The sequence below is a fragment of the Anarhichas minor genome, unplaced genomic scaffold, assembly GCF_050575085.1.
Source record: "Anarhichas minor isolate MPS153535 unplaced genomic scaffold, ASM5057508v1 ptg000012l, whole genome shotgun sequence".
NCBI classification, from domain to species: Eukaryota; Metazoa; Chordata; class Actinopteri; order Perciformes; family Anarhichadidae; genus Anarhichas; species Anarhichas minor.
Window position 1 is genome coordinate 1605693 of NW_027466458.1, and position 23836 is coordinate 1629528.

Genomic DNA, 23836 nt, shown 5'->3' on the forward strand with positions numbered 1-23836 from the left:
CAGTCAGTGGTCACTTCTTTTGCTGAATGACACTGAATGACATTTAAAACTTTTGGTAGATTTTTGTTTTGTTTCCAGAGCGACTCACATGTCATGTTCATTATTTGTAACGGCAGGATTCAGACCTTTTGTCCAGAACAACAAGTAAACAACGCTAACAATCATTCGCCAGAACCGAGGAGGGCTCCAGGCGAAAAAAGTTGATCTGACAGCACTTACTCGCTGATGTAGGAAGCGTAGTGGTGGGGTGTTGTGTGCAAGGTGAAGATCAGAAAGGCTGCTGCATTTTGGAACAGTTGGAGGGATGTGACCTCCTGCAAAATGATACAAGCTCACAAGACATCGCTGTCTAATCTGGAGGTGTCTAATGCCCAGAGCAACGCTAGGGTACTTCCCAAACTTATTTTCTGGGGACCCACTTTTTAAAAATACCAAACCACTGTGACCCAGTTCACAACAGGCCTTATCTATAAATTGTTAAAAGAGCGAATTTTGGCATAAATTAACTTTCCTGATCGTTTTTTCATGTCATTTCCACAACAGGTAAACACAACAGGTAAACCAGACATTTTGAAATGAAAAATGTTAAATTAAAACGTCATTTAAAACGACAAATAACAACATTGTTTTATTGAAAACATATATAAATACATTGAGGTGAAGTTAACAGACTGTTTTGTTTTTTTCTCTCATCAGTAAAATAAACAGAATGAGACGCTAGCCTTTCCATATAAGATTCAATGTCATAAGCTACAATTATCAGAACAATACGAACATTCATGTGGCTCGAAGGTGCACTGCAGATATGAACCTTGAATAGAAGACGATGGGAGTAATTTATATGGCGACCCTCATAAAATCTCGCGTGACCCTCCTGAGGGTCGCGACCCAGTCTTTTGAAATGACTGATGTATCCCATATAACTGAAGTGTCCCGGTTTTTACTCTCGACCACGGGACCTTTTGTTGTACGTCATACATCCTGATCCTGCTGTACAAAGCTGTCATCTCTTTATTTGTTGTTACTATCAAAGAGGCTTACCGCCCTCTTCTGACCTCCAACATAAAGACTGCTCTCGGTCGGAGGGCGGCCTCGGAGATTTTATTTCGCTGCTCTCTGTGAGCCATTGACACTGCTGTGTGTGAAAACTCCTGGAGGCCGTCTACGTCTGAGATGCTCGACCTAACCTCGGAGTCACTGATCATGAGCAAAAAAATCAATTAGATCACGTATCTTGCTCCGGGGCCCAGTACGTAATCAAACCGTAAGCTAACCTCCTTGAAGCAGCCTGCGTGCGTTATATGCTGAGAAATAAACACACGACTCGATGTCTGAGAGAAAAGAGTATTTTCTATGAAGAGAGAAATGTGTGTCGGGAAATGTACGTCACTTACCAGTACACAAACACACACACTATGTGTATATTCAGAGTAATAAATTGTGAAGCAGTGCTAACAAGGCTAACAAGGCTATCCATCAATTGACAGCTGTACAACACACACAAACATGACGTACAGTAGTCAAGGTATTGTAACCGCGAGGATGTCCCAATCAGAGCGCATCAGAGATGTGATTGTGCTTCACGGCTGACGCATCAGCCTGCGATGACAGGTGGTGAGATACATCGCCGAAAAAACCTTTCGGTACTGCCATCATGATAGCGACTGACTGTTAACCGCCATCTTGCATTCACTTAGGCCACGGCTCAGATGGAGGAGAGGCTGGCAGAGTTCATCCAGAACTACTGCCCAGAGAGTGAGCTGCCACTGGCCGACGGCGTCCTCAGCTTCATCCACCACCAGGTAGCCGAGCTGTCCAGGGACTGCCTGACCAAGTCACGCGAGGGTCTCATCACCAGCATCTACTTCTGTGAGCTGCAGGAGAACCTGGAGAAGCTGCTGAATGACGTGAGTCGCGCAAGTGGAGAGGAACGTCATCTATAATCGAAACACCAGCGCATGTCTAACTGACCCGATCTGTCTCTCTGTCTTCCTGTCTCTGCCTCGCTCTCAGGCCTACGAGCGCTCCGAGAGTTCGGAGCTCACCTTCGTCATTGAGCTGGTGAAAAAGCTCTTCATCATCATATCTCGTCCAGCCAGGCTCCTTGAGTGTTTGGTGAGTCAACATCTCACCATTGTGCCCTAGAGTATACTCCCATTTAGAGTATAATAGACCATAAAGCAGGGTATGCTTTAGGGTGTGGCTACTTGTGATTGACAGGTGGATACCAAGGCGTTGTCTGGTCTGGGTATTGTCTGTGTTTTCATCTTAGAGCTTTAACCCTTTTACAGTGTGTTTTCAGTTCATCAAAGTTAACTGTAACATTTGTGTCGCCTGGAAACGTCATGGTCAGCGTTCGGTTGTACTTGGCTCCACCCTCTCGTGTCAGTTCTGGTTGCAAAAAACCAAGATGGCAACGGCCAAAATGCCGAACTGAAGGCCTCAAAACCGCTGCAAACAAACCCTTTTACAAGTCTTTGGTATGATTTCTCATTTCGTTGATTTAACACAGTACCAGAGTTGTACTCTCTACCTCCTTTTTGCACCTGTGTTGCATATTTACTACGACCCCTTTCATTCAGAAATGACTGCTAATGTACACCTGCTTCCAGTAAATGTAGATTCACCGTCAGCATTCTTGATACATTAGATTTGAATGTATGAATGTAGCGTATTTTGCAGTAGAGGTCATTGTTTTGTTACGGCTGTGTCATCAGACACACTGCACTTCTCCGTAGCTGCAGAAGAGTATGAGCTCATCGCCGCAGGATATTTTTCCAACTTTACTCAGAACTGTAAAATATTCTTTCCACCCCCGCTTCTTTGTCGATCTTCTCTGTGGCGCATCAAACCAGCTGGGAGACAGAGCCGTGTCCTTGACATGTTGATCCATACAGAACACAACTCACTTCAACTAACCAAGTAATAACCAGCCTCTCTGTATGCACGGGAGGCTCAGCCATACCTGGACACCAGCTCACAGATTGATGGCCCCGCGTGTTTGTCTCCGGCGTGGTCCCTCCTCCAACCACCCCCTGGCTTATCTTTCCGTTGCCACGGCGACCGTCAGAGGAGGTCGATAGGGTCAGGCAGGATGCGGAGAGGAATTAAGATCCTCACCGTCCTTAGGTGAGAGAGGAGGAGACACGCACACAGATAAAACGGTGTCCGCGGGCTCCGAGTTCGTTTAGCATTCAAGTCAGCTGCAAGTTGTGATTTGGTGAAAATGTCACACAGACAGTAGGCTGGTAGCTGCAGGGATATTATCCTAGAGCGGAGCAAGCTATCAGAGAGGCAGGTTAATTCCCCCACTCCGTGCTCTCCCTCTCTCTCTTTTTTCTCAGGTCGAGGGGCGCAGATATGAGAGAGCAGGGGAGGAAGGAAATGATCCCAGCTGCCCCGGGCTCTGCTTTCTAATCAAAATGTTATTCCACCAACAGGAATGAAACAGAATCCCACAGGACACCACAAGAGACTGTTTCATTGGGGGGAAAGCAATTTAAAGTTGGGAGGTGTATTAACACTGATTGTGTTTGTTTGACAGCCCCATAGCGGTGTTTGGTCATGAATTTGTGAAAAGTAAATTCCAGTTTTGGTGATTATAAGTTGGGCACACCTGGAATTACCGAAATGCATTCATGAGAAGTGACACAATTTAATATCGGTTATATCAGTCATCACATTCTGTGTTTCCACTAACTAGGAAGTGGTTCATGGTTCATGGTTCATTACCCTGCTGTAAAAAATAATCATTATTGTGATAAAATGTGGTACGTTCTCTTGTAAAATGCTGACAACGTGTTGTTTCTGACCGATACTGGATTTTTGTAGCTGATGCAGATATTTTGGAGTATAAAAAAATAAGATAACAATAATTTGGTATCAATAATCACTGTCTGTCTGTGAGTCTTTGGGTTTTTGACTGCTGGTTGGAAAATCTTGGACTCCGTGATGTGACCTTTTTTTGCGATATCCAACTCATCAAGTAATTGAAAAAATAACCTCCAGATTAATTGACAATAAAAATAATCATTAGTTGCAGCCCTAAATAAGCTACAGTAGTGAGTCCAGCTTTTCTTAAAAACATTTTTGCCGCTTTCTTACTCTTCAGTTACAAATATATCATGATATATACTAAACAGTTTACTCACTTAAATCATGATACCATCATGACTGTGGGCAGACCATCATGAAAGTTTGATATCGTGATGAGATACCTACAAGTTACCAGTCTTACTCAGCAGTACGATCGTTTGAAAAACCTTCAGTCCCTTATAACTTTCATCTTGATCTCGCATGAAAATGTGTTTGAGAGGACTAATGCAATCTTCCCACGCATCAAACGCTTAGTAGCAAGTGCTGATTTTGAAGTGGCAATCATCTGGCGTTGACAGGAGGCTGATTGGAGTTTTGTGAGTTCACTTCCAGAGATGATGTGTCTCCAGCACTGGTGTTTAAACCTACCTGAAGGTGTTAAAACTCTGCCGTTGTGGACTTGGAAGATATTTTCTACTGCTGAAAGTTAAATAAGCAGCGATGATTTTCACTGTGCTACACACACTATATTTGAATTCTGACGGTAGATCTTCAGCTGTGACAGTTGAAGCCTTATTTATATTGTAACTTCCTATGGTACTTAAATGTTTCCCCTCCATTGATAGGAGTTCAACCCTGAAGAGTTTTACCATCTGCTGGAGGCAGCGGAGGACCACGCCAAGGAGGGACAACTGATGAAGGCGGACATCCCTCGATACATCATCAGCCAGTTGGGGCTGACCAGAGACCCGCTGGAGGGTAAGAGACAGAGAGAAAGAAAAATATATGTTTAGCGGGTTTTCTTCTATTAGACATTGGCTGGTCCCTTGTAATATTTATAGACTGAGGAATTGGTGAAATGGTCTTGCGTTGAATTCAAACAAACCACACAACACCAAAAACACTTAAAGGAATAGTTTAACATTGTGGAAAATGCATTTGTCCATTTTGTTTCCAAGAGTTGGATGAGAATATTGATACCACTCATGGCTGCGCGTTTAGCACGGAGCTTTAGCCAGGAGGTGATTAGCTTAGCTTAGCATAAAGACCGAAGGCCGTGAGAAACTCCCACTATTTCTTGACCAACTATGGCAAGGCACAAGGACTTAATCACTAGATAAAAGTAATTACATCCTAAAGCTTCCTCTTGTTTTTACTATAATGTGTTTATTAGGGATCTTAAGAGGTGCTAGAAAGTGGATCTCTCAAACACAGAGCCAGGCTGGCTCTTTCCCCATGCCTCCAGTTTGAGCCGAGCTAAATCTCTCCTGGCTCTAGCTCTATACCCAGTGGACATGGAAGGAGTCCTACTCCTTCTTGGAGTCATAACTGAAGAGTCACAGACACAGACATATTTTTTACATGAAGTGTGTCTTACACTGCCTGAGGATATTATCGCTGATGTCCATCTCAAACAAATGTCCATAATATATATATATATATATATCTTATAACACAAAAACTTGCCTGAGAATAATCACGTTTGTTTAAGTTTCCTCCAGAACCAAAGTAATCCAGTGAGAGTTGTGTGTGCACATTCACGGGTACTTTGCAACTAGGAACCGCTAACAGCTAATTTGGCATACTTTAAATGGTGCCAATTTGTCAAAACACAGCCCTCCGCTAACTAACTGACTCCATGGCAACATCACATCTGTGAGATGTGAGGTGTTAGATCAGGATTATCCCCCCAAATTAATGGAAGTAAGTCATTTATTAGAACCAATTGATTGATGTTTTTTTCTGATATATGACCAGAAAAATCTTCAGGTTCCCAGCTTTCAGATGATGTACACCACTTCTATGTGACATATCCCCCTAAAGACCCCCCCCCCCCCCCCCCCCTCTCTCTCTTTAAAAAGACAGAAACAGGTGTACGTGGGTCTCTTAGGGTTAAGCTATCGATCAGCGTTTCTGGTTGTTCAGCATCAGGATGTACGAGATGAGACTGGCCGGATCATTTGCTGGCTGGTGGCGCGGTGGCATTGGCGTCTTTCATTAATCATCATGGCTCACATTTCTTCTTCACATCAGCTCAGCCGCTCCGGGTCTCATCCATCAGGAGAAGTTCCATCAGCCGATGGGTCAAATGACCCTGAATGACTCCTCACAATGAACCTCTGCCATTGTATTTCCATGGAAAATACGCGCCTGCCAGGCCTTTCTCAGCTCATCTCTGCTAACAACGTGCCACTTGATATCTTGATCTTGCACTTTCTTTTGCACCTACACCGTCACGCATAGACACACACGCGCACCCACGTAACTGCTTGCACACTTTCACACTTCCTTTTCTCGGCTCCTCACAGAGACCGCTGACAAGATCGGTTGTTTTCAGCGTCGGAGTGTCAGCTCAGTGACTTTTATTATACATGAAGCTAATATCCACAGAGCGGCTTCGAAAAAACACTTTGCAAAGTTAATTAGCAGTGAATTATTTCCCTGCTTCGACAAAACAGTGCTGTAATCAGTGTATTCCAGCAGCTGTCACATACAAGAGTGGAAGAACACTGGAAATTAGCCGCCAGTGCTGCTCAGGGAAGGAGAAGGTACAAAGTGAGGGGGACGGGCCGCTGAAGAAGACAAGAAAAATGAATAGGAAGATGCTATTTTATCTTTTTCTTTCTGTGTTCTGACACATTTGTCCCTTCATCCGTTTTGTTTAAGATGTCTGAGCAGCTGCAATTTTATTTTGTTATCTGCTCACAGCAGTGTGGGAGGCCTGGTGTTTTAGCTTGAAACATTTCAGTTTGGACACCAGGTATGCTCGTTAACATACATGTTTCTCAACAGAAATCAGCCTCGACAGCTACGACAGTGAGGGTCCACACACTCCAGAGACCGATGACTCGGCAGAGGTGAAGCACAAACAAACACAGACGGTTCTGTGTTGACATGTATCCACACGCAGCATGATCGCACACACACACACACGCACACACACGTCAAATCATCAAAGATACAGCGACATTTGAACATTTAATTGAAACAGCCTTTGTGGTGATTTCAATTATGATTTTAAATTGTGTCACCAGGGAAAAGGGAGAACCATCAAGCCACCGAGTGAAGAAGATTTTCAGAGCATCAAGCTGATCAGCAATGGAGCTTATGGGTAAGTGATGGATTGAAACCTCATTGACTCCACATAGAAATCATATCAAGAACAAATCTTGACTTTTCCTTTGGATTTTAGTTTTGAGTTATGATATTTGAGCTGTGGTCAGTGAGAGCGGTTGTCCACCAATCACAAGGTTGGTGGAATCATCCCTGGCCCCCGAGTCGACATGTCGAAGTGTCCTTGGGCAAGACGCTGAACCCCAAATTGCTGAGTGTGCGTTTGAATGTTTATCGCTCCTGATGAGCAGGTGGCACCTCTGCCACCAGCGTATGAATGCGTGCGTGAATGGATGAAGGCTGGCTTGTGTTGAAAAGCGCTTTGAGTGGTCGCTAAGAACATAGATGGACCGTATATTTAGCATGACACAGCAAAAAAAATCATCCTGCCACTGAGAATAACTAAAGCACCAATATCCAAAGAGACTTTAAAGGGAAACTTTTTTAAAAGACACCGTAGAATAGTTTGAAGGCACTTAAAGTGTGCTGTTCAACTTACAAGCAATCATTGGGGATTTTAACACTGTAACGTGTGGTCTCACTCAATACACTTCCTAATGGTCTCACCTCTGCCTCACCTTGCTTTCTTTCCTCCATACTCCACCTCGGCACCACCAGTCCCTTCAGGTTTCACTCTCGGCTCTTCTGTCTCACCTTCTCTCCAGTGCCGTCTACCTGGTGCGACACAGAGAGATGCGTCAGCGCTTTGCCATGAAAAAGATCAACAAGCAGAATCTGATCCTGAGGAACCAGATCCAGCAGGCGTTCGTGGAGAGGGACATCCTCACCTTCGCGGAGAACCCGTTCGTCGTCACCATGTTCTGCTCCTTTGAGACACGGAGACATCTGTGCATGGTCATGGAATATGTTGAAGGTGAGGGAATCCGATTCGGTTTGGTTGCAGATTCTTATCACACTGAGGGAGGATTTATGATTCATGAGACCACTCTTGTTCTTTTCGCCCTTCCTTTTTCTGTGTCAGGCGTATGAGGAAATGTTAGATCGGGTTTCCGTCCTTCGCACTTCATTTATTTAATTTTGATAAAAGTGTCGGCTGGACTCCTGAATAGCCGATAATGATTTTGTCTGCTCACATTCAAGAAACTGAAAGTAATATGCTGGAGATGAGACTCTTATTTCATTATCACAATGATTCTCCTCCACCATGAAAGTCGAACAAGGGCAGTAGAGGCAGGACATTGAGGCGGCCCTGGCAGCGGCAGCTCTCTACATTGAGGCATGATGGGTAGTTTGAGTGAATTGTGTGATGACAAACGTGCTTTAGGTGGATTACAAGCCAAAAAAAACAACAGGAACACTATTATTATGAATCACATAATATGATGCTATTCTGCTTAATCGGAGGATCAATTTACGTCATCCTGAAGACTTTCTGTGCTTCAGTTACGTTTGTCTGAATAGTTTTCATTCAACATTTCTCAAGCAGGAACACTGCCTTTCCTTTCTGAATTGTGACATGGATAAATCCACTCACACGCTTAAACACTAACTTGTGGTGTCTCTGTGTTCTCAGGTGGTGACTGTGCCACTTTGTTGAAGAACATCGGGGCTCTGCCTGTGGAGCTGGCGAGGATGTACTTCGCTGAGACCGTTCTAGCCCTGGAATACCTGCACAACTATGGCATCGTCCATAGAGACCTGAAACCTGACAAGTGAGTGTTTAAAGCTGCAATATCAACACATTGTTTTGGTTTTACAGCCAGCAACTTAACTGCCTTGGGTCAATCTCACCTCTCTCATCAGCATTGTTTGCAGCTACAGCAGGTCGCTGTTTTTTGTGAAAAAGCTCTATAAAACTAGGATCCGCTACCTGCCTAGCACCAAACAGCAGACAGTTATCAGCGAGCTGGTGAACATAGTGGAGCAGCTGCTAAAAAGCAGGCAGCGTCCCTACAGGTCTGAAAAGTAAAGCCAATACGGAAGTGCCTTAATCTGCATTCTTTCTAACGGCCAGCAGGGGGCGACTCTTCTGGTTGCAAAAAAGAAGTCTGATTGTATAGAAGTCTATGAGTAAAATTACCCTCGTTCTCACTTGATTTCTTACCTCATGAGTAAACATGAGTTTATGGGGAAAAAAATCTATTAATGCTGTTTTGAAATTCTTGTCTGGTGTCCATGAAGACAAGTCAGCATAGCTAATTACGGAAAGGAGAACTGTTTGGCACACTCCCTTTAAATAGGACAATAGATATGAAGTATTCATGGAATCTAATGTAGCCGTCATGACACGGGTAGTGCTGGTAAAAGCCTTTGTTTTTAGGTTGAGGGGATTTAATGGACACTTAGCCTTGTGGCTACAACATGTCTGAATGCCTCGGTTGCCACTCAAAAAGAAGTGGCAGGCCTCAGGCCTCAGGTCAGCTCCAATGCCTGTTCTTGCTTCCGTGCACTGAGCTCGGTGAGCTCGGTTAGCGTCAGTTCATTTATGTTAGCAAACTGACAGAAAAGTAAACTGAAATACTCCCGGGATGAGGGTGCATCTCGGTCTCGATGTTAAGTTTCTTTGTGCATTCGTCTGCAGCATGGCGCTCTCACGTGTCCATACCTCCACTTAAGCCCCCCCCCTTACCCCCTCCCGGCGTATTCCACAGGACCTGCTCTTAAAAACAGTAAATGTCAACCTGTGACCACGACAGAGCTTTTAAAAATAACCACATAGTCTGTTAAATATGGCTAAATGCCTGTTTTCTCTCTCCTAACAGTCTACTGATCACCTCCATGGGGCACATCAAGCTTACAGACTTTGGCTTGTCGAAGATGGGTCTAATGAGCCTCACCACCAACCTGTACGAGGGGCACATTGAAAAAGATGCCAGAGAGTTCCTGGACAAGCAGGTACGCTGCCTATAACCGAGCAGCAGTGTGTTTTGTAGGTTTTTGAACATTAATTGAAGTACTTTATCCCCATGTAAAGTAGAAAGTCTACAGACTGACGCATGTAATTAGCGACCGTATGAACGAGGTGTTTGTAATTGTAAGAGAGGATGTTTGGTGGACGAACAGGCGACTGGCATTCGCAGCATCTTTTAGTCTCCTCCCGCCATGTGCACCAACCTGCCAAGTCATCTGGCAGAATCAATGGTCCTCAAATGATGACACTGCGTTACAATGCTTCCTGCGTATTCTGAATTAGTGAGTCATTAATCATCTCCATCACAATAATCGCTTTTAGCAATTATAGTTATTGTTTATGCTCTGAATGAAATCAGTCAGCTCTTCTGGCTTGAAGCAGGCATCTGTTTATCTGCCAGGATCAAATCACATCTGCGGATGAAACAGACCAGAGATTCTGATTTTGGAGAGTGTTTCTCATTCACTCACTCATGATGTCATGAAGTGCATGTGCTTTGTATTCGCTTTCAGATCTCTTGAACTATGTGTGTGATTATTAGAAATGAAACCTTGAGCATGTCATCAATGTGGAAGTAAATGTTTTCCATTTTACTGCCCCTAGTGTTAAAGGGTTGTTTTGTTTGGCTTCAGCTGCCGCACTGAGGAAATGGGTTAGATTACATCGTTCAAAATGTGACATTTGAAAGTTTCACAGACCTTGTTGTGAAAAGTTTTCACCGTTTTTTAGTTACTAATCAGTCTAAATAAATAGGATATTGTACTGTATCCGTATCAGGATAGATGCAGCTCCTTTCGACTTCATCGTTTGGCACCGAGGCAGAACTCTTAGCGGCAGAGATCTCAAATTGAACCAAAACTATCTGAGGGTACATGGGAAACTTTTTTAATGAGGGATAAGGGAGTGGAAAAACTATTTCAAAGACAAACTATTGTACAAAGCAGACAATTTTTACATGTCTTACATCATGTCTGAAGGGGCCATTTAAAGAATATTTGAGGAAAATGGACAATGATGTAACTTGGACAAGTGGGATTTTGTCAAGCATCTCCAACCCATCTTTCTTTCCCTCTCCGTTCCTCTCTTTTTCTCCTTCTGTCTCCCTCGCCCCTCCATCACTCAGGTGTGTGGTACTCCAGAGTACATCGCTCCAGAGGTGATTCTCCGTCAGGGCTACGGAAAGCCGGTGGACTGGTGGGCCATGGGCATCATCCTCTATGAGTTCCTGGTGGGCTGCGTGCCTTTCTTTGGAGACACTCCGGAGGAGCTGTTTGGACAGGTCATCACAGGTAAGAAAATGGTGTTGGTTTATTAGGTGAAGACACTCACAGACTGCATCAAAAGCTTCACAGTGTGTTTCCAGTCAATTGGGTTTCTGGGTCAATGTCTAGCTTTCAAGTAAATTTACCGAAGTTGTCATTCTTATTCAATAATATGCATCTCAAGCATGTGATGTAGTCCGAGCAGAGTTTTCAATACTGCACCGACATGCCGGTATTAAAGGCAATTTTGCAGTAGTTTGGACCAGCCTATGAGTTGTCATTTTTAAAACTACTTCAAAAGAAGGCAATTTCTGTGTTCCTCATAACACCGACCTTTTGCTCTCTGTTTGTCGTCTCCGTCAGACAATATAGTTTGGCCAGATGGCGATGACGCCTTGCCTGAGGATGCCCAGGACCTCATCTCCGCCCTGCTGCAGACCAACCCTCTTGTGAGGTTGGGTACAGGTACTAACAGGAGTAAGGTTGAGCTTGTAAAAAATATTAATAGTTCACTATGTATAGCATGTGGAGCCTCTATTTTTTTTCAAAATTAATAACACTTGTAGCCACTTTTCTACAATAAGTTATCAATAGTTTTTATGATTTATGTCATTAAAACCATGCACACACACAGAGCACACCATTGGCTTTCATTTATTCATTACATTTCTTGAAATTTGGCACAAAATTCCACCTGGACGCAATGTTGAACTGATTACAATTTGGAGGTCAAAGGTCACTGTGACTTCAGAAACCACCTTTTTGGCCATAGCTCACAAATTCATATGCTAACTATGACAATTTCACTCAAATGTCTAATAGACGATGAAGTGATGACGTTTCGGACAGACGTGGATGTAAACTGCAACTTGACAGGTTGTCAGAGGCAAACAACCCGCAGAAAATCCAGATAATGAAAAAATCTGAAATATGTCAGGATAATTTAGGATGTCAATCCAATACTGTTTTGGTCTCCACCAACTCCTGAGGGAAATATCTGGCTCTTCAGCTGTGAAATGCTCCACTATGTTCCATAGCTTGTTGTATTTGGGGTGAGGCCGACAGGGTGTGTTGTTTGTGCCACCAGGCGGAGCGTTTGAGGTGAAGCAGCACCCGTTCTTCACAGAGCTGGACTGGAACAGTTTGCTGAGACAGAAGGCAGAATTCATCCCTCACCTGGAGTCAGAGGAGGACACCAGCTACTTTGACAGTAGGTTCCTCTGGGTTTATTTACCTGTAACGTACAGCTGTTGCACCTGAGGTACAATCATTTTCTGACACGGCTCCAGTCAGAAAACGGCTCCAGTCACAAATGCAGTTTTAATGTTGAACTGACAGCTCATATATTTCATCTCCTCTCGCTCTTTCTTTCACTCTTTCTCTCTCTCTCTCTCTCTCTTCCCTGCCAGCCCGCTCGGATCGGTATCACCACATCAATACGTACGACGAGGATGACACCAATGACGATGAGCCGGTAGAGATCAGACAGTTCTCCTCTTGTTCTCCTCGCTTCAGCAAGGTTAGACTTTGTCTCTCTTCCAGCCTCCCCTCTGTCATCTCTCTCTTACTCTCTCATTCACTGGGTTTTTCTTTTTTTTCTCGCTGGTCAACATGTTTAGTTTCTCACTTAACAATTTTTTTTATGACATCACACTATATTATGACATGTCACACTGTATAATGACATATCACACTATACTATGAAATCACACCATAATATGACTCATCACACTGTACTATGACATCACACTATACAAGGGGTATTCAATTCAAATTCAGCGAGGTCCATTTAGAGAGAATTTCCTCATGCAAAGGTCCGGAACATCACAATAAATGTCTAACTTGCGCTATGATTTAGTCACATATATATATTGAAGTATCCGAACAGTTATATTAACGTCTGTATGCCGTAAAGTCTAGAAAAGCCGGTTAAAATAGAAGCGCACTGTAAAAATGTAATAATTATCAATTATCAATCGGTTATAAGTCCAGGGTCCAGATACGACGGCGTCTGGGTGCGGACTCGGACTGCGGTCTGCCTATTAGTGACCCCTGTATCCACAGCTACTTGGATCCAGGGAAGGCCGAGCCTGTGACTCTCTCTCCCAGTGTGCCAGCGTGTTCTTCCCGTCACTTCTTCACTCCTCAGAAAATCAAAAGTGTCTCATTGAGGGGCTCAGTTTCAATTAAATGAGATGTTTTTGAAGTTACGGTCGAGGGCTGTTGAGTCGCCTCTCTCAAGCAACGCCTCTGCTGAATACATGCACACACATAATGAGGTCTGCAGTAAACGCACACATGTATTTGATTAATTATCTTTTTTAATCTTTTATTTAATTTTTAACCAGGAAGTTTTGTGCAATGTTTATATTCTTACAGTTGCAGGTCATGTTTTTACATCAGAAACCCATCCCCCCCAACCCAACTGCAAATACAATAGCTATATAATAATAATAGGAGAAAAGAGAATAAGTAATAGTTAATAAAATAAATACAAATAAAGCAAAATAATAATAATAATGGGTGAATACAAAGTACTAATACCACATGGGAGCCCTGACAGTACGTCAGAAAGGGCCTCCAATTCTTCAAATTTCTTATCAGATCCATGTACAGTGTAGCAGGACATTATGTTCTCAAGCCATTGATAATGTGTGGCTGGGGCAGCGTCTCTCGATCTCAGTAAAGCTGCACGTCTAGCTGTAAGAGTGGCAAAAACCAGCGCAGATTCAATATGATTTATTGATGTAGAGCTGCAATGATTAGTTAAATAATGCATGATAGAAAATTATTACATTTTGAAGTAAAAAAGGACAGAAATTCCCAGGTTTCAGCTTTTCGATTCACAAAAGACACATATGCAGTAGTACTGCCTAAGACCTGCAAACAGACTTTTGATGTGTAAAATAGGTGGAGTTCCCCACTGGTCAGAAATACAGGTTTATTTTCAAAGCATTCTTAATCCTAATACACCACAAACTGCATCTTGGTTCCTTGCACAGCTCTGTACATCTCATCCCTATTTCCCCAGAGCTATAAATAACTGCTAACAGCCCAAATGAAGATTGATCTGACTGTGTCCCCCTGCAGGTGTACAGCAGCATGGAGCATCTGTCTCAGCTGGAGCACAAAGCTTCCAACTCCGTGTCCCGTCGGGAGCACAAGGGCCCGCGGGATGACAAGGTGACCAAGAGAGAGAGCCTGGGCAGCTTCAGCATGAGAGACAAGAGCTGGAGGACCGGATCCCCAGAGATGTGAGTGGTGGGCGTTATTGAATGCTGGGTTGTAGAGGCATGTGGGAAATAAGGGGGGGGGGGCTGTTCTGTATACTTCAGATAGGACTCAGGGTGTTCACAAGGCGCTTCCCTGAAACTACCCCAGTGTGCCTGAATATATTTTGCATTCTATCTCACTGACACCAGTTATGACACTTCTTTAAAAAGAACTCTGTGCGAGAGTTCACACTCATTTTTAGTCAACAACAGGCTACAGATCCCACCTCTGCACAGTTTGGAAAAGTGGAAGTGGATGACTGGTTTATATGACTCACACAATATGTCTCTGATGTGTCTCTTTTTTCATGATTTGTTGATGAATATGCAAATGTAGCTGCTTTTCTCACTCAAATCCACTGTGTAACTTCCCAATTCAAATACACAAAAGGATAATTCCTGGTAAATCTAAAGCTATTGGTCACAGGTGGTTTAATGTGACTGTATTTGAACCCTCCATAGTTAACTTAGAGTTATTATCTGTATGACTCTAATAGTGATGTTACATATTGGATTGAAAAAGAGACCTCACATTACCTTGAATGAAGGCTTTTAGTTTTTCAGCCCTTTTAAATAAAAAATTGACTCTAACCCTGAGATCTAGATTCATTAAACATAATTGTGCTCTGTTGTTTTTGCTTGTCGTGCTTTGAGGCAGCTCACAACAAGTCCAGGCTTCATATTATTAATACATTTCCAACTGAGAGCACACAGCAGAGGCTGATTGCCATTTACTTCTCATAACTCCATTTCACCTCAATCTTTAGGAGGCATGCGTCTGCATTTCAGTCTCTCTACATCCACATGTTAAATAGAATCATTCATTTATATATTCTGCATTCATAGTGCTTCGAGAATGTAATAAGGTGAAGGTGGCACATCACTTTTTACCTTTCATATTGGATCTTCTGTCTCCCATATCAAGTAAGAATTATCAGCAGCTCACCAGCTATGATTACTTTTTGGCTACAGCTCATTAAATGTATTCATTTATTTAATTAAAGGAGCTTGTAAACCAAGAAAAGTTATTTTTACATTCAGTGTTACTCACCAAAACGCAGGGTGTGTATCCTTGAGCAAAGCCATTGTACATCCATGTTTAATAGCGAGCAGTCTTCTTCTTTTCCACCTTTGCTGGCACATTGCAGAATATCTCTGCATGCCAGATTAGATAACATTAGATTCAACTTTATTTTCACTGCTCAGTTCAGGTTCTGATACAACGAATTGCAGTTTAGCATCCAACACAAAGTGCAAAAAAGCTGCTAAGAGCAGAGTAATGTACATGCGGTAATATAAATAATGCATATAATGGACAGGGCTAGATATGAATCTGCTGGATATATACAGTATGGACAATGTGAGAGGAATATGTTGAGATTTAGTATGCACACGAGATCAACCGCTACAGTGGGCAGTGCAAGTAAGTGTATGGTGTGGAGGGGTTGATGGGGGTGATGTCACCCCGGTGCAGAGGGGAAGAAGTTGTTCCTGAGCCTGCTGGTCCTGGACCTGGTCTGTTTCTGGGGATTGAGTTTTTTTTTTTTTAACTCTCAACAAGTTGATCATGGTGACTTTTTATTATCAGGATAATCATGAATATTCGAACATTTCCAGCTCAGAATGAATTTTAATCACTTTGCCATTCACTTTTCATCCAGCCCCATCACCAGGTCAAAATGTGTGCAATACTTTGATTAATGACAAAATACCTCAAAACTAATAACATTCCCATCAGCCTCAGCTGTACCTTGTTTGGTGCTAATTAGCAAATGTTGGCATGCTAACATGCTTCATGGTAAGTATTACACCTGTTAAACATCAGCATGTTAGCATCGCCATTTAGAACATGTTAGCATGCCGACATTAGCATTAAGCCCAAAGCACCTAGACTAGATTCTAGACTCCGAGCCTTGTTGGATGATGGATTCTTACAGGGAAGACACTGTTTGTCTTTTCTTTGTCCTTCCTCTTGCAGGAAGCGCCTGTCTTGTTCAGAGTCCCTCTACATGGAGGGGGATGCGAGCCCTCCTCTTGGCGCTCGCCGACGCTTCTCAGCACTGATGGACACACATCGTTTTGCCTCACCGCTAGACGGTGAGCCAGACTTCCTGTCCCGCCAGGCACCCATGAAGGTCCGTGGAACCTCCCTGGACGGGACCAGTATCCCCTCACCGAGCCTCCTGGAGCAGAGGAACGGTCTGAAGGAGATCAACGGAGCAGGTGTGTTAGCAGGGGGATGGAGATAACAAAGCAGCCTGTAATACCTCATTAGATGACTACGTCATGCTACTTTAAACTAAAAAAACTATAATTTCTACATCCTCACAGACAAGTCCCCTAGACATGGAGAGACACCAGGAGTTCCCACTGCCCCATTAACCCCAGGTCCTGCAGTAGCCGGTCGTGATGTGATGACCCCTCTGTACGACCCTCTGGGGCCCCGGGCCACCAATGACCTGGTCCTCCGCAGAGCGCGCCATCAGCATTTGTCTGGCGACAGCGAGAAACGCAACTCCAGAGCTGGAAACAAGGTCATCAAGTCAGCCTCTGCTACGGCCCTGTCTGTCATCATACCATCAGGTGAGCGCAAGGAAAGAAAAGAATGAAATCCTGTCGGTAATAATAGTTTCATGGCACGCTAATACGATACTTTGTTCCTCTCCAGTGGAGCAGTATGGCGGTTTCTCTCCGCTGGCCAGCCCCATGTCCCCCCACTCACTCTCCTCCAACCCCTCGTCCCGAGACTCTTCGCCCAGCAGAGACTTTTGCCCGGTAGTCAGCGTGCTGCGCTCTCCCATCACCATCCATCGCTCCGGAAAGAAGTACGGCTTCACTCTCAGGGCCATCAGGGTCTACATTGGAGACAGTGACATCTACAGCGTGCATCACATTGTTTGGGTAAGAAACTTGTAGCAGTGTGTAGTGAAGTCTGTGAACTCACATAAAGAAGGATGGCTTGTCCTGGGACTGAAGTTCTTCTGAAGTTAATAAATTGGGGTTCAAATTTCACCAGTTAAATATGTTACTAATATTACTTATAAAATAAACGGAAAATAGTTCATGCTTTCTTCTAATCTAAGTCTTAATCTTAATCTTATCAAAGTAGTCTGTCTTATTTTTTGATTAATTGTCTTTCGAAATACTGTCTAAGATTCATCGAATGTTTACATGTAATTGTTTTTGCCCTGTTCTGAGCTTAAAAGTTCTGTGTAACTCTGCAGCATGTGGAGGACGGCGGCCCCGCCCAGGAAGCTGGCCTGTGCGCCGGTGACCTCATCACCCACGTCAACGGGGAGTCTGTCCACGGTCTGGTCCACACTGAAGTGGTAGAGCTCATCCTCAAGGTAGGCAGCAGTAGGCTTAGTCATTATCAGGTGTACTGTGTGTTTGGTAATATCCATAGTCCTATGTATTTATTTTATTTCTGCCAATAATAGGCCACTTAGTTGTCTATTTCTAAGCTGTCAATTTCAAGGAAAGGCTATTCGTGTACTTAGACAACGTGCTTGCAGCTCACATGTACTGTAACTCTGAGCTTAGTGACTCTTCATCCTGTCGATAAAGGTAACATTTTCCTGGTCAGTTTTCTGTCGGTAAACAAGCTTGACAGTGGATAATTACAAGGATCAGTGTAGAAATGATTTAATGTCACTGATCTGTGTAGAGTGGAAACAAGGTGACGGTGACAACCACGCCTTTTGAGAACACCTCTATTAAAGTGGGTCCTGCCCGCAAGGCCAGCTACAAGTGTAAGATGGCCCGACGAAACAAGAGGACCATGGGAAAGGACAGCCAGGACAGGTAAGAGTGACATTATCTGGTGACATTCTCAATACTTGTAGTAGTGCTTTTGCATGTTTGAGCCCATTAATTACAATTACTGTTTACTTGCTGATGAGCATTTTCTGAGGATATCATAATTTTTGGGTTTTCATGCATTCCAAATGAGTCATTAGCCGTTAGTGTCCATTCCTTTTGGTATAGTAGGGAAATCTTTTGTCAGTTATCACTGATGTTGCACGTTAACATTTGACACAACCAAAATAGCTCATGAATTCCATGCTTTTTGATTCACAGTGATGGATTATCTTTTTTCTGCAAGTTGATTCTCATTGTAACTGGACAAAAAAAAACATGAAAAAAATGCATCTTATAGCCCTTTAAAGTGAAATGTATTGACATAAAACGTTTTATGACATAAAACGTTTTATGTCAATCTTATTTCAAATCTAACTTTCTCTCCCTGTCTTTTCTTTGTCTGTCCGTCCGGCAGTAAGAAGCGTAGCTCCTTGTTCCGTAAGATTACAAAGCAGTCCAATCTGCTGCACACCAGCCGCAGCTTATCCTCTCTGAATCGCTCTCTGTCCTCCAGTGAGAGTCTCCCTGGCTCCCCGACTCACAGCTTGTCTGCCCGGTCTCCGACTCAGGGCTACCGCTCCACCCCCGAGCCCTCATACCTGGGTAGGACACTGGAAATAATGTACTTACAAGTGTTAAAGAAACTGGTCAATTCACGCTAGAAATATTTGTTTAAAAAAATAGAATTGGCAGGAAAACAAGCTTTTGAAGCCAAAAATTGTACGAATCCCTAAAAGCCCAAATTTTCTTTATTTCTAAATCAAAAGTTTGTCTGCTCCTCAGGGATTCTTTTCATCTTAATTGATCTTTTCTGATCTCTGTCCTTTAGGTGCCTCCTCCCAGAGCAGCTCTCCGGCCTCCAGCACTCCAAACTCCCCCGCTCCCTCTCAGCACATGAGGCCCAGCTCCCTGCACGGCCTCTCCCCGAAACTGCACCGCCAGTATCGCTCTGCCCGCTGTAAGTCTGCGGGCAACATACCCCTGTCCCCGCTCGCCCACACGCCCTCCCCCACCCAGTCCTCGCCCCCGCCGTTGCCTGGCCACACCGTGGGGAGCTCCAACACCACCCAGTCCTTTCCCGTCAAGCTCCACTCCTCGCCGCCGGTGGTCCGCCCCAGGCCCAAGAGTGCTGAACCCCCTCGATCGCCTCTTCTCAAACGGGTGCAGTCGGCGGAGAAGCTGGGCTCGCCTCTAACCCAGTCCAGCTCAACAGGAGGGCTGGGCGGTCCGCTAAGGAAGCACAGCCTGGAGGTGCAGCACTCTGAGTACCGTAAGGATGCCTTCCTCTGTGAGCTCGGGCTCCAGAGCCTGCTGGAGACGGACGGGGAAAACTTGCCCCCTAATCCTCCACCCCTGCCCTCATCCTCTACAAACCCGGAAACCGGTGTCCTGAAGCCTGTGAGGAGACTAGGGAGACAGGAGTCACCGCTCAGCAGAGAAACACTGCTGGCTGGGAGGGACAGGGAAGAGAGGGAGAGGGGACGGGAGAGGGAAAAAGAGAGGGATACTGATACCGCGACAGTCCTGGAGAGATTGAGTCGCTTTGGAGCAACAGGATGCCAGTCGTCATTAACAAGAAAATCTCATAGTGAGCTGTCCTTCAGCTCGCAGGCTGGCCAGAGCTCCAGACTTTGTGCAGAAACCACTAAAGCTACAAGTTCCTGCATCCCTAGCAAAACAACAGGAAGTCTAAGTGGTCAGAAGGGACCTGAAAAGATCCCTCAGAGTCCGGCGGACTTAACGTCAAAACAGCAAGACCCCATGAGAGCCAAAAGTGTGTTTTCTAATATTAAAGATGTCAAGGAGCAGCTGTGGGGCAGAACTGAACCGAAGCAGGAAGGAGACAACAGGGGTAGGCCTGGTGTACCTGGTGCTGCCTTCAACAGGAGCTCTACTTCCACTCCGGATAAATCCATCGGCGTCAACGCGTCAGCGAAAGCCAGTCCTCTAAACATGAGCAAACCCTTTAAACCATCAGGTATGGGGGACAGCCTGAGAAAGGCTGGAGCAGAGAGCGGCGACTCGAGGACTCCAGACTTCGGCTCCAAAAGCCCCAAGCTACTAGCGCGGATTCTTGCCCCCGTCGTCCCCCCACATGGGCAGCCGCTCTTGCTGGGCAAGGTGAGGCAAGGACTTGGGCCCGTCAACTGCTACCGGGGGACTCTTGACTGGGAGGACAAATGTCGCCTAGAAGTGGTGGAGGAGCATTCGCCTTCCCCCTCTCCCTCCCCGACGTCCGTCACCCCCTCCCTCTGCGGACCATTGCTCTGCAAGTCGCGGCCCGCCTCCCCTGGCGAAAAGACGAGCTTCGTCAGCCAGCTGACCACTGTGGCCAAAAACGTCCTCGGGCCGATCAAGCTCGGCTCCCAGGAGGGGTCCAAGAGCAAAGAGCAGCAGACTAAGGCGGCGGAGGAGAGGCAGGGAGGGGCAGCGGGAAAGTCTGACACTCCCGCTGGAGGTCGAGTGGTTGTTGGGGCTGCAGTGGTGACCCAAAGTCCTGCTGCTTCACCGCTAGAGAGGGCTGCCACGGGAAGCAGCCAATCGAAAATGTGACCCCATGGGGTCCCTAAATGGGACTTTAGTAAAAAAAAAAGTAAAAAAAAGATATGCCTTTTTTGGAAGAACAATGTAACAGAAGTCAAGCACTTAACAATGTACATTCCAGTTTCAGAGTACATGAAATGTTGTTTATTGATTCCAATGATTGACTGATTCTAACTCAAAACCAGGAGTGAAACAATCTAATGTAAAGGTGCGTTCTCTGTTGATTTTCTATTATAAAGTATTTAATAAGAGGATTCTTTAATGTAACGTGGAACACTTTACCAGATGTATATGTGTGTGGGTCTATGTGAACGCATGTCATATATGGTATGTACTGTACATGTATAATAGGTACAAGAAAGTCAAAAAGTGCTTTACCGATCAAAACATGCTGAAAACTGTGAATACCAAAATCCAGTCACTCTATTTTGTCTTTCAAACCAGCGCTTTGTTCTCTCACTGCTTTCTCAAGCAAGACAATGACGAAGTCGTGGTCACGTTGTAGTATTTGCATCAAACGAGGCAGCCGAGCCTCAGTTTGGCTTCAGCGGGTGAGCAAGCAGCAAGATGATGGAGCTCATTTCTTCTCCATCCGGCGGTTTACGGAGTCGCTGTGCATGGGTCAGACAAAGCCGAAGCAGGCACTCTGTCAGTGGATGTCATGTCTAGCTCTGACTGTCGCAGGGGATTGTGTGTGTGTGTGTGTGTGTGTGTGTGTGAGAGCGTGTGAAGCCACCTTGGGTCTATTTCTGCTGCTTCTTGGAGGCTGTGTCGTCCTGCAGAGGAAAGCGTGTTTGACAGAGCTCCGGCTCAGCGCTTATCTCCCCTTTGCAGGAGGGCTGCCACAGCACCCTTTTTTTCAGCCAACACACACACACACACACACAAACACGCACACACACTCACATTGCCACAGGAGGCAGCACTGTCAGCAGCTGATTTTATTTTTTATGCATTTAAACCCGTGGTCCTACGAATTGGGATGCAAGTGTGTTTTGCGAGTGAGTTAAGAAGTGTGTGAGAACGCGTGTCTTTTCGTGGGGTAATTACACTCAGCAAGGGTCACGACGGGGAACCAAACTGGAAATAAACAGGCGGCATTTCGGATCCAGTAACAGTTACAGGCTTTGCTGAACATTCTCCGACTTTACTAACAAATCACACAGGCTCAGTGATGGTAATGTGTGTGGATATAGTACACAAAAAAAGGAATCGTAAGCACAGAGTGAACCCATGTGTTGTTTCGAGCCCAAACGGGGGAAAGCAGGCCGTTATGGATGTAGCATACAGTTATGTGTTTGTTTAAGGGCTCTATAGATAAGGTAGGGGTTGTGGATATGGGTACAGTATATCGCAATGAACATGTTGCTGTAAAAACAAAGTTATCTGCAGTATAATCAGAATGACTGTGTTAGGTTGTTAGGAACCACAAGCTAGGTAGTCGAGAGTGTTCTCCAACTGTTTTACATTAAGTAGGCTACTTCCTGTACAGTTGTGCTGGCAGCGGTTTTACATCAGCTGGCAACATTGTTTTGGTTTGGATCTGTCTAAAAAAAACTAAAACAATGAGCTGGAAATGGTTAAAAGCTATGCAGAGCTACAAAGTGGGAAGTTGATTTTTGTGGTCTTGGCAGATCTTTTTACATAACCAGTCGGTAATATGTATATTAAAAAAACATATATTAATGCATCTTTAATGCAATACAGATTGATTTTTCCTTTTTAGAGGATAGCAATCCATGCTCAAATCAAACAATGTTCGAGGGTGTTCCAATGATTTGACACCCCTCATCAGAAAGTCTCATGCAGTTCACGCAACAAACCATATTTTTCTTTCATTTTTCTTTTCATTCAGCATCGTACTCTCTGCCCTCCAGTGGTTTAAAACATCCACTGTAAGACATGTTTCCATAACATGTTCATTAATAATCTGCTGGAGTGAGAGTTCCGACCACTAAAATACTGCAGAATGGAGGTTATTAGCCATAGGGTTACTGAATATGCATTTATGTTTATAATGACAAAAATCTTTGCAGTAATTATCAAATGAACACTTGAAACATGAATTTATTCCTTTCCTGTTGTCGTGTTCTTGACGTGACTGTTAATTATATCTTCTGGGATCGGGATTGACATTTTTAATATAATATACTGTCTTATATATTCTACTGATAGGAAGCAGTTCTTTTATATCTTGATGTAATAAATGAGGCATCAGGTCAGCTCTGATAACCTGACTAAGAAAACTAACTGTAATGTAATCTTCTACAGATATTACGCCCACTTTCAGGCCTTTTTTCCGAATCAATGGTGTCTATAGTGTTACATGTTTGAGAATTTCTTTTTTTCTTTTTGTGATTGACAGAGAGAGTAGTATAAATGCACTTTATTTGGAAAATGTGCTGGTAGTTTGTAAGTTACTTTGACGAAAAAGAAAATATAGCCTACTGTATACAGATATGTATTCTAGAAATGAAACGCGAAAGTCCAAGTATAAAAACATTCCACGTTTCTCTGTTCACTGACAGTGTATTTATTTGTACCATGGGGCATTTTTGTTTGTGATAGATGTGATTCAAATGCAGACACCTGAAGTGCAGTATGTGGAATAAAAATTCTGAGATTTGTTCCAAGACTTGCCACCTCTTCCTCTTTTGTGAATATGATCTGTGATAACAATGCTGTAGCAACTCTTATATTATCACAATAAACACTTGTTTGGCTGCATAACGTGATATATATATATACGTTTTTCACTATAAAACGTAAAAAGGCCTATTATTTTAAACCTGCGTACATAAACTCTTCATTCAACATTCATAATATATATGAATATAAAATATACAATATTGTACAAATGTAGCACCTGTCACTCA

General features: G+C 44.0%; 1 protein-coding gene across 1 annotated transcript in view; it reads left to right on the forward strand.

Moving 5' to 3' along the window:
* LOC142948696 (microtubule-associated serine/threonine-protein kinase 1-like) overlaps nucleotides 1-23595 on the forward strand; it is a 34158-nt gene extending 10563 nt beyond the window's left edge. Inside the window, exons 9-28 of the mRNA XM_076090831.1 lie at nucleotides 1698-1907; nucleotides 2014-2115; nucleotides 4662-4794; nucleotides 6829-6893; nucleotides 7071-7147; nucleotides 7815-8023; nucleotides 8684-8822; nucleotides 9873-10005; nucleotides 11145-11310; nucleotides 11647-11748; nucleotides 12371-12493; nucleotides 12693-12802; nucleotides 14374-14537; nucleotides 16534-16778; nucleotides 16887-17138; nucleotides 17224-17456; nucleotides 17780-17902; nucleotides 18223-18359; nucleotides 18832-19019; nucleotides 19246-23595. Of these exons, the coding sequence (XP_075946946.1) occupies nucleotides 1698-1907; nucleotides 2014-2115; nucleotides 4662-4794; nucleotides 6829-6893; nucleotides 7071-7147; nucleotides 7815-8023; nucleotides 8684-8822; nucleotides 9873-10005; nucleotides 11145-11310; nucleotides 11647-11748; nucleotides 12371-12493; nucleotides 12693-12802; nucleotides 14374-14537; nucleotides 16534-16778; nucleotides 16887-17138; nucleotides 17224-17456; nucleotides 17780-17902; nucleotides 18223-18359; nucleotides 18832-19019; nucleotides 19246-20969 (4635 nt within the window). The 3' untranslated portion in view covers nucleotides 20970-23595. The remainder of the gene's footprint in view (nucleotides 1-1697; nucleotides 1908-2013; nucleotides 2116-4661; nucleotides 4795-6828; nucleotides 6894-7070; nucleotides 7148-7814; nucleotides 8024-8683; nucleotides 8823-9872; nucleotides 10006-11144; nucleotides 11311-11646; nucleotides 11749-12370; nucleotides 12494-12692; nucleotides 12803-14373; nucleotides 14538-16533; nucleotides 16779-16886; nucleotides 17139-17223; nucleotides 17457-17779; nucleotides 17903-18222; nucleotides 18360-18831; nucleotides 19020-19245) is intronic.
* The last annotated feature ends 241 nt before the right edge of the window (nucleotides 23596-23836 follow it).